At 34.8% G+C, this 16960-nt stretch overlaps 1 protein-coding gene across 1 annotated transcript in view; it reads left to right on the forward strand.

The window, feature by feature from the left end:
• The window catches only part of LOC308428332 (small ubiquitin-related modifier 2-like), a gene marked incomplete at both ends in the record, with an annotated part of 56897 nt that extends 49820 nt beyond the window's left edge, over positions 1-7077 (forward strand). The window contains one exon of the mRNA XM_080926743.1: positions 6734-7077. Within this exon, the coding sequence (XP_080782869.1) occupies positions 6734-7077 (344 nt within the window). The remainder of the gene's footprint in view (positions 1-6733) is intronic.
• Between the last annotated feature and the right edge of the window lie 9883 nt (positions 7078-16960).

The following is a 16960-nucleotide window of genomic DNA, read 5'->3' on the forward strand; positions in this document are numbered from 1 at the left end:
CATCTTCTTTAACAATTTGTATCCCTATGACTTCTTTTTGCTGTCTGATTGCTCTGGCCAGAACTTCCAGTACAATATTGAATAGGTAGGGGGAGAGTGGATAGCCTAGTATAGTCCCTAAATTTAGTGGGACTGCTTCAAGTTTCTCACCATTTAGTTTGTTGTTGGCTACTGGTTTGCTGTATATTGCTTTTATTATCCTTAGGTATGAGCCTTCAATTTCAGATCTTTGGCAGACTCTTAATATGAAGGGGTGTTGAATTTTCTAAAATGCTTTCTTGGCATCTAATGAGATAATCATGTGGTGTTTTTCTTTGAGGTTGTTTATCTAGTGGATTATGTTGATAAATTTTCATACATTGAATTATTCTTGCATCCCTGGGATGAAGCCAACTTAATTGTGATTGATGATTGTTTTGATGTGTTCTTGGATTCAGGTTGCTAAAATTTTATTGATTATTTTTGCATTAATATTCATATGTGAAATTGGTCTGAGGTGCTCCTTTTTATTTGGGTCCTTGTCTGTTTAGATGTAAGTGTAACTGTTGCTTCAGAGAAGGAAGTGAGCAATGTTTCTTCTGTGTCCTGAGGGGGTCTGAGTGCATTTTTTAATTCAGGAATTTGAGCAGAGGTGATGGTCTCACCTGTGTTCCTGGATTTATCAGCATTTCTGGGAGACTGGCTCTCTTCCAGTGGGGTCTGGGTACAGATTATGGAGCAACTGGGTCAGCTCTGGGTGCAGGCATGTTTTTCTATTTTTGTCTTCTATTTTCAAATACAATGACCATTTTTCTACCTTCCATGATCTAGTGCAACACTTCGGTCTTGGATGGGTTCTACTATTTGAACTAATGATTGAAATTTACCCCAAAACCTGATCACACCAAAAAAAAAAAAAAAAAAAAAAAAAAAAAAAAAAAAAAAAAAAAAAAAAAAGAAAGAAAGAAAAAAAAGAAAGAAAGAAAATAAGAAAAAAACTGTGAAGTCATTTTACTAAAACAAACTAACTGTATTTACTGCACTGTTTTTACAATGCTGTGTTTATATATTTTGGTGTTTCAGTTGTTAAGATTCTATAAAAAGCATCATGGCCACCTCTAGTGTTACATGGTAGTATCACTGCAACTTAATACAAATCATACTTTTAAGGAGTTTTAGCCTTAATTTTACAAATAAATGATAAACTCCAATGGAAGAAACATTTAAAAGCTTATAAGTACAAGGATCTTGAAGAAATTTGAGGTATCATTTGATTTTTAAAAATGATTAACATTATGTAAATAATAAATAGGTCAGTGACAATCTTAGCTATTGGTGGCATCTCCCTTATATTTTCTCTATGACCTCAAATAGTTCCTCTTTTGCTATTCACACTGAGTAACATTCATAAGCATTTTAAATTTATTTGTTGCATTCATCCATGAATTTCTAACTTCATCCATCTAGTACAAGAAGATGAGCATTTTAATCTATCTTTAAAATCAAAAGAAAGTCTCTCCGGGAACATTGACAGCACATCATTTTCTGATCTGATGACATTTGAAGGATGTTGTGGGTATCATACCGCACCAGCAAACTTAGTCTGACGTCCCGGGAATCCCTAAGTCTGTAACTCTGAAGGATTCTTACCACTGCTAATCAGTTTCACACGAGGCAGACAGGCATGATGAAAATGTGCAGATGGGGTGCTGCATAAAGGTCCCTTGAAAAATATCTGGAAATGAAGGCTTTCCAACCTAAACTCTCTTTGCCCAAACTATAAAACTGTATGCCTTCTCCCCTTCTTTATGCTAAAATGAAATAACTTATTTATGCTAGGCTAACAAATTTGTCAGATTTATAAATCTGTCAGTGAGTTATAAGAGAAACTCACATTTCTAGCAATATGAAAAAAAATCAGTTGGTGATTCTTATTTACAGGGCAAACTAGAAATATTTTCTTTCTAAGTTTTTTATTTTAAATACTATTTTGAAATAAAATAATTTTAAAATTTGTATTTTGTTTTGTCTTAAACTTATATTATGCAAAAATGTTTAAAATCTGTACATTTATCTTTGTTTTTTAAAATAAAATTGTTCAATTATAAAAAGAAAAAATGACCTTAAAAAAACTTATATTAGTAATTTTCAATTTTTAAAAAAGCAGTACCATATATCCCAACTAATAACTTTTTCTATAGACAAAGAAAAATTCTAGGTGTGCAAAATTTACTGAACTAATTTGTGCTAAATTTCTTAGAACATGAAGATGTCAGTTGAACATTCATTAAATAATTTTTCAAAACTACTTAGTGAGACTGAAGAAGAATAACCATGGATAAAATATAAATTTAATGCCTTAGATCATGGATTAAAGAAAAAAAATTAGAGACAAGTGAGTTGGTACTGTCTGGGTTCTTTTGCAGTGGCTTGGATGAACGTATCTGATGAGATTATCTTCTGTGTACAACAGCTGTCTGAGGACACATTTTTCATGAGAAGGGAAACTGAATGATATTCCAGCTGATGAAACTAAAATTAATACCAAATGTAACCACTGCTGCACACTGAAATAGGTTGCAAGAGCACCAAAATCCAATATTTTTATCATGCTGCAACAGAAAGACAGCAAAGGTGTCTTCCAATACAAATTATAGTGGAAATCATCTGCCTAAGCTGTCTCACTGTAAAAAATAACACTTTTCACTGGAGATGTACTTCAGCAGTAGCAAGTGTGTTTCTAGCATGCAAAGAACCTAGCCTTAAGCCCTAATTCCAAAACACAACTAAATGGATTAAAGTATAGAAAATCTAGGTTATGATACCATTATTAGTTTTATCTGGTTTCAGTTCTTTAGATCACCAAAATTAAGTCAATAGTGATTAAGTAATATAAATGAGAAATAAGTTCACATATGTGTCTGGAGTTACCACATTAATGAACAAAAATGGAGTTTTTTTTAAACCTGTCTTAAAGTCTACACATAAGACTTGACCATAATTGTTGTAACACCAGTGGCTTGGGTAAGATACAGCAAGCACGGGTCAGAAAAGCAAGTTCTTGGCTTTCTTCCATGCAGTGTTTTCACTGATGTTACACTCCTCATTTATGCTTTTAAAAACAATGTGGACAAGATGATGAGAATAATAAAACTTAGAAATGCATTTTCTTTTCCAAACTCTACTTCCTTAGTTATAGCTTAAAAACTTTATTTTTTTTCTCTGTAACTGCTTTCTGCTCCTTTTTGAGAACCTGTCAAATACCCTAGGTATGCAAGTTCCTGAATTTCTATATATTTTAAGGTTTTCACATGCAGATGCCTTCTACTTCTTCTATGGTCAGTGGAGTAATCTCTAGGGACTCATTAAAATGTGTTTTTCTTCATTTTGATAGAAAGATATTCTATAGAGCACCATAACATTTTAGACTGAGTACTGTCAGGTAGTTTTTCTATAATTCTGGCAACCTCTAGTATAACTAATCGTTGAGACAAAGTTTAAGTAATCTGTCAGGTACTTTATTTAAATCAATTTTGAAAATAAATGAAACTACAAGGTTAATAATTATCCTGGTAAACATATTGACAATTGCTTTAAGCAAAAACTAAAGTATATTTTAAATTCTACTAAGATATTCATCACAAAATTTTAGGAAATTCAAATTCCATAATTACTACAACACCAAGTGTTTTTATTTAGTATAAAAGCTAGAGCATTTTATTAAAGGATTTCATAAATATATGATACATACATATATATCATATACATACATGTATACATATATATACATTCACATATATTATTCCTAGAGGCTGGGCATATATAGAAGAATGAGCTTAATTTTAAAATTACTGTCAATTTTCTGTTTTCAAAAATATCTATCACCAATTCTAAGAAACTCAATTTTCTACATGGATATAAATTCTTTGCTATGGTAGAAATTAGAGTTTTAAATCAGAGACATACTTCTGGTTCCTTACTTTGATCTAAACGAATGGTGGGTATTTCTTTTTGCTCAACTTGCTCTTTGATTCTAGACCTGCATATAACTGATACATGGCACAGCCAATGCACTGCCTTACACATTTTCTCTATCAATTCAATTTAAACATTACATTTATTTAATTTCAAAAAAGGTCTTAGGGAAAAGGCAGAAAGAAGAATAAGCAGAATATTTCTCTGCCAAAACATAGCAAGAGTTGTCTCTAACTCAGTTATCAATGTTGTTCCCCACTGACATCTCTGAAGTTGTCCTTTCACCATGTGCACAGCTGTCAGCCCATTTTCCAAATTGCTATTCAATCTCATTAAACTTCATTTATACCCATCAACCACTTTCCTACTCCAAAACCCCAAATGTTTCATCTTTATAAGAAACAACAAAACACACACACACACACACACACACACACACACACACACACACACACACACACACACACAATGATCAGGTTTGTCACAGCAGTGATTCATTTCTTCTTGGTACCAACTTGAGTAGTAGTTTCTTTCCTATTGCTGTGATAAAAACAGTTACCCCAGAAATTTTTATAGGAGAAAGTATTTAATGGGGCTTTTAGTTTTAAAGTGTATATGAGAGTATATGTGTTTAAAGAGTTTATGATGGCGGACCAAAAGTTCGGTTTCAGGTTAGCAACTCCTATCACATATTTTGATCCAACGGCAGGATCCACATAGAATACACTAGGGACGGTGAGAGGCTTTTGAAGCCTTAATCTTATACCAATGACACATCTCAAATAAGGACTCATTTCCTAATTCTTCCCTCAAGACTAAGTGTTCAAATATATGAGCAGCTATTTTCATCAAAACTACCACACAGACCAAACTCTGGTGCAGCCAATTTTATTAGAACAATAATATCTGAACTGAACATGCATATTAACATCAATTAATTAAGAAAAGATTATATCTTCAGTATATTGATGATCTAGACAAAACAACAATCAAAGAACTGACAGAATGAAATGATACATTACATCAAATATACAACAGATATGTATATAATTCTTCACTTAAACAACCAAAGAATTGGTCTACAGTCAAGGAAGGCTCTCTGAAATAAACCAATTCCTGGGACACAAAAGAAACTTCACAAATTCACAAACATTAAAAGAACTGCATGTTATTTCAGTCACTGTAATTTAACCTACTAGCAAACAAATCTGTATTTAGAATACAAACTCTGGAATACATTGAAAGCTGTTGAATAAAAAAAATGTATAGCTCTAGGTGTTAGAAATTTATCTATAAATTCAGAAAGAAAATGAATAAATAATTCAAGAATGCAATTTTAAAAACCAAACAAATCAATAACAACAGCCACGAAGAAGGAGGAGGAGGAGGAGGAGGAGGAGGAAGAGGAGGAGGAGGAGGAGAAAGGGAAGAAGAAGGAGAAGAAGAAGAAGAAGAAGAAGGAGGAGGAGGAGGAGGAGGAGGAGGAGGAGGAGGAGGAGGAGGAGGAGGAGGAGGAGGAGGAGGAGGAGGAGGAGGAGAAGGAGAAGAAGAAGAAGAAGAAGAAGAAGAAGAAGAAAGAAGAAGAAGAAGAAGAAGAAGAAGAAGAAGAAGAAGAAGAAGAAGAAGAAGAAGAAGAAGAAGAAGAAGAAGAAGAAGAAGAAAAAGAAAAAGAAGAAGCCAAACCCTTATTCAGGAGACAGCAAAAGTAATAAAAATCAAGACAGACGTATGACAAAAGCAAGAAAAATAACAAAACAATAAAGTCTAAGACTTGGTTCTTTGAAAAGATAAACAAGAAGCTGGAGAGAAGGCTCAAGCAGTTGGGAGCACTGTTTTTCCAGAGGACCTGGGTGTTGGCTGTAGTTTAAAAGCACTACTACCTTTGCCCAAGACTGAACCATGTTCTGGCTCCTTCCATCTGTACACTCTGTGAGGTGACCTCTCTTACAGCCCACTTCCACCCCCTTGAATCTACAGATAAAAGACACACACAACTTTTCACTTTTCAACTTGCCTTTCCGGCACAATTGCTGGACACAGATATCTCCCACTAGGAAAATGCCCTTACCAATTTCTTATCTCCATCTCTATACCTGCTCTAAAACTAGTGACTAGTCCCACCTAGCACCTACCAAATATCCTGGGCTAACCTCCTGTAGAAGAAGCTGCAGGCCCAAGCTCTCTGTAAGACCTCACATGATTGCTGTGTTCTTCTTCCTCCAAAGCATACCAGAAAAGCTTCTTTCTCTTTCCCTGAATCTCTTTTTTCTCATGAAGCTTGGAAGTCCTGCCTGTACCTTTCGCTCAGCAATGGCTACCCACCCCTCCACTTTCTTTACTGACAAATGAATAACCAATTAGGGAACACAACCTTAGTACCATAACCTTGCCTCACACCTGAGTTCATTTCCCACCATCTACATGGCAGCTCACAACTGTCTGTAACTCCAGTTTCAGGGGATCTGACAATCTCACACAGACCTACATTCAGGCAAAGCATCATTGCTCATAAAGTCAGATCAAGTAGTGGTAGTTAGTACCTTCATTACCAACACTTGGAAGGCAAAGATTGGCAGATCTCAGAGTTCCGGGCCAGCCTGGTCCACAATGTAAGTTTCAAGACAGCAAGAATTACCCAGAGAAATTGTATCTTAAAAATCCAAAGCCAAAACAAAATTCAATAAAAGGGGGTGAGGGAAGAAATTAAAATCAACTTCTGCCACTCCCTGGTGCTCATTGTGTGATCCTTCAGTGCGGACCTGATGCCTCTTTTGTGAAGCAGCAGCTGAGGAGACGCCAGTGCTCACCAAACCCAAGGAAGGAGTCAAGACGGAGATCAACAATCATATTAATCTGAAGGTGGCGGGACAGGATGGTTCTGTGGTGCAGTTTAAGATTAAGAGGCATGCACCACTTAGTAAGCTAATGAAAGCCTATTGGGAATGTCAGGGTTTGTCAATGAGGCAGATCAGATTCCAGTTTGATGGGCAACCAATCAACGAGACAGACACACTTGCACAGTTGAACATGGAGCTGGATGATACTATTGATGTGTTCCAGCGGCAGACAGGAGGTGACTACTGTAAAGGAAACCTGCTAGTGTACTCCAGAATTTTGTTATAGACCAAGAATACATCCTCAATTAGACAGCCGCAATTTGGTGCCACCACATGCTGACTACTGCAGTATAGTTTTCTCTCTTCTTCCATCTCCCTGTCCTCATTTCTTTGTTGTACATAAAGTAACTGGTGTATGTGCACTGTGCACAAGCATGTTGCTCTCTTTTTTTTTTTTTTTTTTCTTTTCCTTTTTTAAACTAAATGCCCAAAGCTCTCCTTTGGTTGACATCAGATGGAGATGGTCTGGGGAAAGTACTGGTTCGGTGAAAATACCCCCTTCTCCATTAGTGGCTCATTAAACTCTTCTCTTTATATTCCAGTAAGTTATTTTGCTCTCATTGCTTTAGCAAAAGAACCCAACAACACAAAATTCTTGAATACCTTGTTCGATTGGAGAATTTTAATGTTTTTCACTTAATATTGTAAAACGAAGGACAATTTTATAAAACTTTTTTGTATGTAGCTGTTACATGTAGGGCAATCTGTCTTTAAGTAGAGATAAATTATTCTTAAACAAAATTATCCTAGATAGTTTTCCCTTCAAGTCAACTGTCTTGTTGTTTAAATAAACTTCTTGTTTAAAAAAATAAAGAAATTTAAATAAATAAATAAATAAATAAATAAATAATAAGATCAGCAGACACTAGGCCCAACTAGCCAATAAATATATTCATATATATATATACATATATATACACAAAGAATACCCAAATTAAATGAATCAGGAACTTGCAAGAAAAAAAGCAGACACAAAATAATTAACAGTATTATAATGGAATACTTTTAAAACTGAATACTCCAATATATTAGAAAATGTAAAAGAAACAAATGAGTGTCTAGATTTTTCCAATAAACAAATTTAAATCAGGGTGAGATTCCAACCTAAACCTATTGATAACAAATGAGAAGACTGAGACAGTAATTAAGAGCTTGCTCACTGAAGAAGCCCAGGTCCAGACTCCTAACTCATATAACTCATATTCAAAGAAGACCTACAGAAGCAGCCTATATTTGCACATAGATGAATCTTCCAAAAAAAAAAAAAAAAGCTTACTCTGCATTGTAACTATAGATTTAAAAATCCTCAGTAAAATGCTTGCTAAACATATATAAACATATTTTCTAAGAGAAAGTAACAATATAACAAAGTTGGCTTATATTGGAGAATTGGAGATAATTCAACATATGCAAGTCAAAAAGTGTAATAGGTTGCATGAATACACTTATAACCAAAAATCAAATGATAGTCTCAATAGACACACAAAAGTCGTGTATAATAAACATTAGAGAGAATAGGACTGTAGTAAATATGAACACAATGAAGCTATATATGTCAAAGCTACCGCCAACATTATACATGAAGAAAAACTTGGCAGAATTTCATTGAAAATAAAAATAAGATAGGATTATCCTCTATCTCCACTTTTTTTCAGTATAGTGCTGGCTAACGCAACTGATCTAGAGAGAAAAAATTAAACATAAACAAACAGAAAAGATGGCCACCTGTCTATATTTCAAAATGATGTGCATAAAAATATAAATTAAATGATTTAATCGACATAATCTTCTAAAAATGCTTAACAATTTGTTCAAAGTAGCAGAATCTAGCATTAACTATTCAAAGTCAGTAGAATTACTATATATTAACAGCACAACCTAAGAAAGAGAAATGAACATATTCATGTTTACAGTAGCCTAAAATAATATAAAATAGCTAGAAATAAACTTAACAGAGAAGATTAAAGACCTCTATAGTGAAAATTTTAAATCTTGACAGTCACTAAAAAATGGTACTTCCTATATCCATGTACTAATATAACTAATATTGTTAAACTTATCTTTCTACCAAAAGTTATTTAAAGATTCAATGAGATTCCAATTAAAATCCTCATCTCATTTTTCAAAGGAATTGAAAAAAAAAATCTATAGTTCAGTTGGAAGAACAAAATCTCCAGATAGTGCTAGGAGAAATGACAATGCTGAGATACTACCATTCTATATTTCAAAATCTAAAACAGAAACACAGTAATAGAAACAGAAATGTACTGAATGAAAACCAATGGAACAAAATAGAAGACTCAAATATAAGGGTGGGAGTTTAAATATAAATAAACCGCATAGGCTCATATATTTTAATATCCCCTTATCAGGAAACAGAACTCCTTGAAAGGATTAGAAGGATGGGGAGTTTAAAGAATTAGAAAGATGGTGAGGTGTGACCTTGTTGGAAGAATTGTGTAACTGGCATTAACCTTTAGGTATTTAAAGTACAAGCAAACCAGACCTCAGTCCCTCTCTGCTTATGATCTCTGCTGTGTAGCTTAGGATATCTCTTTGCTTAAAGCTCAGGAGGTAACCTTAAGCTATATCCTGCTACTATATTCTGACATAATGACAATAGACTAAGCCTCTGAAGCTGTAAGCAAGACCCTAATTCAATGCCATGGTTTCAAAAGGTACCTTATGAAGGGGAGGTTCTGATGCAAAGATACAATTCCCCTATTAGTCCTTGACCTACCCATAAAACAAGTCATGGACCACTTGTTGGGCAGAAGGTAGAGAAGGGATGTCCGTGTGCCTGGAGGCGTGCAGAGATACAAGAAGGAGAGACAGTTTGACATGCTTTGGAAAGAGAAGAACCAGGCAGCCATGTGAGGTCTTCGGAAGAGCAGAGGGCAATGGCTGCTCTTATAGGCAGGTAATCAGAGATGTTCAGCAGGCACTAGGTTCAATTGATCAACTAAAATTAGGGCAGGTGGGAGGGGTAGAGTTAAGAGTAATGACAATAGCACATTTCCCTGGAGGGATATAGTAGTGCCCAGAAATTATTCCAAGAAGGCAAGTTGAAAGGACACAACTGTGATTCTTTTATCTGTGGGCTAAAGGGAAGCTAGAAGGAGGCTGGTAGTGCAACTCATTCCTGGAGAATAGGCAGAGTAGCAAAAAGTTACATGCAACAACCTCTGTCATGGTGTTTCTTCATAGCCATAGAACAGATATGTTCTTTTCAACTATGTTTTTTACAGCCACACAACAACCATGTGACTGTTAAGAAAGCCAGGACAGAAAAAACAGTAGAGAAAAGATACCATTTTCAAAAGGTGCTGTGAAAACTAGATGGCCATGAGCAGAATTAGACATGTACATAATACTTTGGATTATTACACATATATAACTGCAAATGTATCAAAGACTTGAATGTGAAGTCTTACACACTAAAACTGGCCATAAAGAAAACATAAATGGTATGCTACCAGATATAAGTGTAGAAAACCATTTTCTGATAGGGCTCTATTTGTTCAGGAATTAAGGCCAGGGATTGACAAATGAGATCTTATGAAACTAAAAGGCTTCGGCGCAGCTAAGAATATAATCAGTCAGATAACAAAGAAATTATCAGATTGTAAGTTCTTGACAGCTACATCAGACAGAATATCTATGCTAATATATAAAGAACTTCATGAACAATATTTTAAAGGCCCTTTAAAATGGGCTAAAATATTTAATGAGAGTGCTTAAAAGCAGAAAAAAATATTTTAAAATGTATTTTAAAATGTCCATCATCCTTAGCAATTAGGAAAATTCAGAAGTTACAATGAAAACAACTTAGAGAATTCATCTTACAGTAGTCAAATTTGTTAAGGTAAACAAACAAACAACAAAAACAACCAACAGCAAATTCTTGCAAGAATATCAGAAAAGGGAAATGATTTTCCATTAGTGGTAAGGTTGCAAATTACTGGAGCTTCTCTGAACACCAGTGTTGAGAACTCCCAAAAGTATAAGATTAAATCCATCATGTGCCCTACGACTAGGCACAAGACCAAAGGTCTCAAGCATTCTGTTCCATAAATGCTTGCTCAGCATTGTTCATTGCCACTAAACACATGTAAGAAGTAAAAACAACCTAAATGGCATTCAACTGAAGAACAGATAATGAAAATGTTCTTCATTTCTTAGTATATAGAAAATCTACTAAATACTATGGGACAGAACTCAGTTGTAAGGAAAAATGAAATCTGGATCAAATGGATGGAGCTAGAAAACTGTACAATGAGTAAGGTGCCTGAGACATAGAAGAAGAAATGACACATAATATCTCCCAATGAAGGCTCTTTTCTCTCAATCTTTAGAGGTAAGAATACAGCTGTAATAGCAATAGAACTAAGGAAAGTAAAAAGGTAGCATGAGGATGGGCACATGAAGTGGTGGTTTAAAGAGAACAGTAGGATGTGTGTGGTGTTAAATGGAAATAGGGAAAAACAAGCATTGGAGGGATCTTTACCGTAGAGACCAATAAAAGCTCTAAGGAGTCATATTGTTTTATTTACCTAATATGTAGAAATATATATATATATATATATATATATATATATATATATACATAATTTATTTACCTAATGTATAGGTAAATGTTATATGTATATGCATATACATGTGCATAAATACATAAGGTTTAAATAAAGTTATATCACTTGGGCTAAAAGTACTCCCCCAAGAATCACAGACTATTTTTAAAAAATTGAAAATAAAATAAATAACAACAATATCTAGCATGAAGAAGCATCATTTGAGTTGTTTTTCAAAGGAGTCCAAGCCCCAAACAATTCAGTCTGTCATTGGTGCCCCTGGTTTTTGGTTGCTCACATTGGTAGAAGGTAAGGTCCCTACTGCTAAGAACATTTTCTTCTTTAAACATAGGACTCAGAGTGTCTGAACTCAATCTAACCTAAAAGCCTTTGATCTGAGGACTAACTTTTACAGTATGCTCATAGTTTTCATAGTGTTATATATGCTTCCACAAGGTGGATACAACCTATTGTCTTACCCAGTTATGCATCTATATACCAGAACAATAATAACATATACAGATATACCTAAAGAGAACGGGAGGAACTATAGCCAGGATGTAAAGTGTGAGAAACGAATATATTGTAAAAATTTAAAAAGATAGCCCTAAGGGAGAAATCATAGCACTCAGATCTTGGCAGTAAGAGGAACACATAACTGTAGCTCTCAGCCCTCATCAAGGAAGCTTTGCTTTAAAAAAATAAATTAGAGACCATTACAGAAAAACCACAATTCATCAAATTGTAGAGAACTGCCTGCAGAGTACACAACAGTAGAATCATCCACAAAACAAATCCCACAGCTAGTGATCAGGAAACCTCATGGGAGAGGAGGCAGAAAGACTGGAAGAACCTGAGGACTAGAAAATCTAATGGGAGGCTGTGTCTCCTAGAAATGATAGAGATTCTCACCCATGATCAGTCAAGAACACTGCTGCCAATGCTTAACTGGAACAAGGAAAACAGTTGGTAAGAAAAAAAAAAAAACAAGAAAAAAATTAAAAATAAGGTAACAATAAATAATTAGAATACATCTGAACCTGATCCTTAAACAGACCTTGGGTGCTGGCACCACACCCACTCCCACAACACCCAGAGGAAGCCTGTTACCTAGGTGCTCTAACACACCCAAGATCACAGGTGAGGAGAACACAACATCTGTTCCAATACCCGTAGTAACAGAGCCGCCCCCCAAATCTAGGGACATAGGAACCCTGCCCAGACAATGGCCCTGGCCCCTTCTGAACTGAACATGAGCCCTGAGCAGACCTTGGGCTCTGGTATCACACCCAATCCCACAATGTCCAGAGGAAGCCTGTCAGCCAGGCACTCTAATATGCCCAGGATCACAGGATCAGAGGTATGCTAACAGGGCCAGGTTGAGAAAGGTAGCTAGACTCCCAGGAGAGCAGACACACTCAGGAACACTGGAGCTCTGACACATTCAAGGACATTAGGAGCTTGGTCACACTGAGACTCCAGTATCTCAGAGGCAGCTTTACTCCCAAGAGCTCTGACACACTCAGGATTCCAGGATCACAGAATCCCCAAATCACAGGATGACAGAGAAACATTGACTTTGAGGAGTTCTGATACAATCAGGATCTCAAGTAGAACAGGCTCCAGTTGGAGACAGCGAGAGCAGGTAGCACTAGAGACAACCAGATGGCAAGAAGCAAGCAAAAGAATGTAAGGAACAGAAACCAAGGCTACATAGCATCATCAAAACACAGTTCTCCCACTATAGCTAGTACTAAAAACCCCATCACAACTGAAAAGCAAGATTTAAATTTTAAATCATATCTCATGAGGATGATAGATGAGTTGAGGAAGAAGATGAATAACTTCTTTAAAGTAATACAGAAAAATACCTCCAACTGGGACAAGGAATTGAACAAAACCATACAGGATCAAAGAATGAAAATAGAAACAATAAAGAAATTGCAAAGGGAGACAGCCCTAGAAATAGAAAACCTAGGAAAGACATCAGGAATCAAAGATGCAAGCATCAACAACAGAATACAAGAGATAGAAAAGAAAATCTCAGGGGCAGAAATAACATAGAAAATGTAAAATGCAAAAATCTCCTAACCCAAAACATCCAGGGAATCCAGGAAACAATGAGAAGACCAAACCTAAGAATAACAGGCATAGAAGAGAGTGAAGATTCCCAACTTACAAAACAATAAATATCTTCAATAAAATTATAGAAGAGAACTTCCTTAACCTAAAAAGAAAATAAACATGAACATACAAGAAGCTCACAGAATTCCAAATACATGAGACCAGAAAAGCAATTTCTCCTGTCACATAATAGTCAAAGTACCAAATACACAAAAGAAAGAAAGAATATTAAAAGCAGTAAGGGAAAAAGGTCAAATAACATATAAAGGAAGACATATCAGAATTACACTAGACTTTTAAACAGAGACCATGAAAGATAAAAGATTCTAGACAGATGTCATTCAGACCCCAAGAAAACACAAATGCCAGCACAGGCTATTATACCCAGCAAAATTCCCAATTATTATAGATGGAGAAACAAAGATATTCCATGACAAAAATAAATTTACACAATATCTTTGCACAAATCCAGCCCTACAAAGAATAACAGATGGAAATCTTGAACACAAGGAAAGAAACTACATCTTAGGAAATTCAAGAAAATAGTCTTCCTGCAACAAAAACAAAAGAAGATATCCACACAAACAAATTTCACCTCTAATAGAAAAAGTAAAAGGAAAAAAAACAATCACTATTAAATAATATCTCTTAACAGCAATTGACTCATTTCCCTTATAAAAAGTCAAAGACTAACAGACTTGATAAGTAAACAGGACCCAGCATTTTGCTGCATAGATGAAATGCACCTCAGTGACAAAGACAGACACTATATCAGAGTGAGAGGAAGGAAAATAAATTTCTATGTAAATGATCCCAAGAAACAAGTTGAAGTAGCCATTCTAATATCTAACAAAATTGACTTTCAACCAAAAGATACCAAAAAAGATGAGGAAGGACACTTCATGCACATCAAAAAATATTTTACCAAGATAAACTCTCAATTATGAACACCCGTGCTCAAAATTCAAGGGCACACACATTCATAAAAAAAACTTTGCTAAAACTCAAAACATACATTGCACACACACACAAAAAAATAATAATAGTGGGAGATTTCAACACTACATTCTTTTCATAGAAGGAGAATTTGAACAAAGACACAGTGAAACTAACAGAAGTTATAAACCAAAAAGATTTGACAGTTGTCTATAGGACATTTCATCCTGAATGAAAGAATATACTTTCTTCTTATCACCTCATGGTAGCTTCTCCAAAACTGACCACCTAACTGGTCACAAAAACAGGCCTCAACAAATGCAAGAAGATCACTATGGACTAAGACCGGTCTTTAATAAAAATGAAAATGACAAAAAAATCCAGATACATATAGAAGGTAAACAGTACTCTATTCAATGAGAACTTGACCAAGGAAGAAATAAAGAAAAAAATTAAAGACATTTTTATAATTTAATGAAAATAAAGGAAAACATACCTAAACGTATAGGGCACAGTGAAAACAGTGCTAAAAGTTATGAGTGCCTCCAAATAAAAACTGGAGAGAGCATACACTATCAGATTAACAGCACATCTGAAAGCTCTAAAACAAAAAGAAGTTACTGCACTCAAGAGGCATAGATAGCAGGAAATAATAAAACTCAGAACTGAAATCAAAAACTAGGAACAAAAAGAACTATACAAAAATCAACAAAACCAGAAGCTGGTTCTTTGAGAACATAATCAAGATAGATAACCCCCTAGTAAGACTATATAGAGGACACAGAATGAGTACTCTAAATTAACAAAATTAAAAATTAAAAGTGAGCCATAACAACAGAAATAAATAAAATCAAAAATCATCAGATCCTACCTACAAAAGCCATTACTCAAATAAACTGGAAAATCATCTGAATGAAATGGAAAATTTTCTAGACAGATCCCAATTACCAAAGATAAACCGGAATCAGAGAAAATATCTAAACTGTCCTATAACCCCTAAAAATATAGAATCAGTAATCAATATTTCCCAATCATAAAAGTCTAGGATCAGGTGGATTTAGTTAAAAATTATATCAGACATTTAAAGAAGACTTAATACCAATTCTCTTTCAAGCTATTTCACAAAATAGAAAGAGAATGAACACTATCCAATTCGTTCAATGAAACCACAATTATGCTTATATCTTAAGCACACAAAGACTCAACAAAGAAAAAGAACTTCATACCAATCTCCCTTATAAACATTGATGTAAAAATACTGAATAAAAATATCACAAATGAATCCAAGAACATATCAAAATGAACATTCATCATTATCAAGTATGCTTCATCCAAGGTTCATCCAAGGAATGAAGGGATGGTTCAATATATCCACCAACGTCATCCACTATATAAACAAACTCAAAGAAAAAAACCACATGATCATCTCATTAGATGCTGAGAAAGCATTTGACAAATTTCAACACCCCTTCATTCCAAAAGTTGTGGAACGATTAGGAATTCAAAGCTTGTACTGAAACATAGTAAAAGTAATATACAGCAAACCAGTAGCCAACATCAAAAGAAATAAAGAGAAAATTGATTCAATTACACTGAAATCAGGGACTAGACAAGCCTGTCCACTCTCTCCCTACATTTGATGTAGTACTTGGAGTTCTAGCCAGAACAATTAGACAACAAAAAGAGGTCAAAGTGATACAAATAAGAAAGAAAGAAATCAAAATATCACTATTTGCAGATAATATGAAAGTATACTTAAGTGACCATAAGAATTCTATCAGGGAACTCCTATCCTTGATTAACAACTTCAGCAAAGTAGCTGGATATAAAATCAGCTTAAATCAGTAGCCTTCCTCTACACAAAGGATAAACAGCCCAAAAAAGAAATTAGGAAAACAGGACTCTTCACATTAGTTAAAAAAAATATATAACAGACTTTGATGTGACACTAACCAAAGAAGTGAAAGATCTGTATGACAAGAACTTCAAATCTCTGAAGAAAGAAACAAGAATATCTCAACAGATAGAAAGACCTCCTAAATTCGTGGATTAACAGGATTAATATAGTAAACATGACCATCTTACAGATTCATTGTACTCCCAATCAAAATTCCAACTCAGTTCTTCATTGAGGACACAGAAATGAAACCACACACCTATGGTCACTGTATCTTTAACAAGGAAGCTAAAAATATCTAGTGGAAAAAAGACAGCATTTTCAACAACTGATGCTGGTACAACTGGAAGTCGGTGTGTAGAAGAATGCAAATTGAACCATTCTCATCACTTTCTACACAGTTCAAGTCCAAGTTGATTAAGGACCTCCACATAATACCTGATACACTGAACCTAATAGAAGAGAAAGTTGGGAAGACCTTGAAACACTCCTTAGGGCAAGGAAAGAATGCTGCCCTGTATAGACCCAGTGATTGTTGCTTCATTCTCTGTGAATTCATATGAGCTTTGTTCACTTAGTTT

The sequence above is a fragment of the Micromys minutus genome (genome assembly GCF_963924665.1).
Source record: "Micromys minutus genome assembly, chromosome: 12".
In the NCBI taxonomy this organism is placed as follows: Eukaryota; Metazoa; Chordata; class Mammalia; order Rodentia; family Muridae; genus Micromys; species Micromys minutus.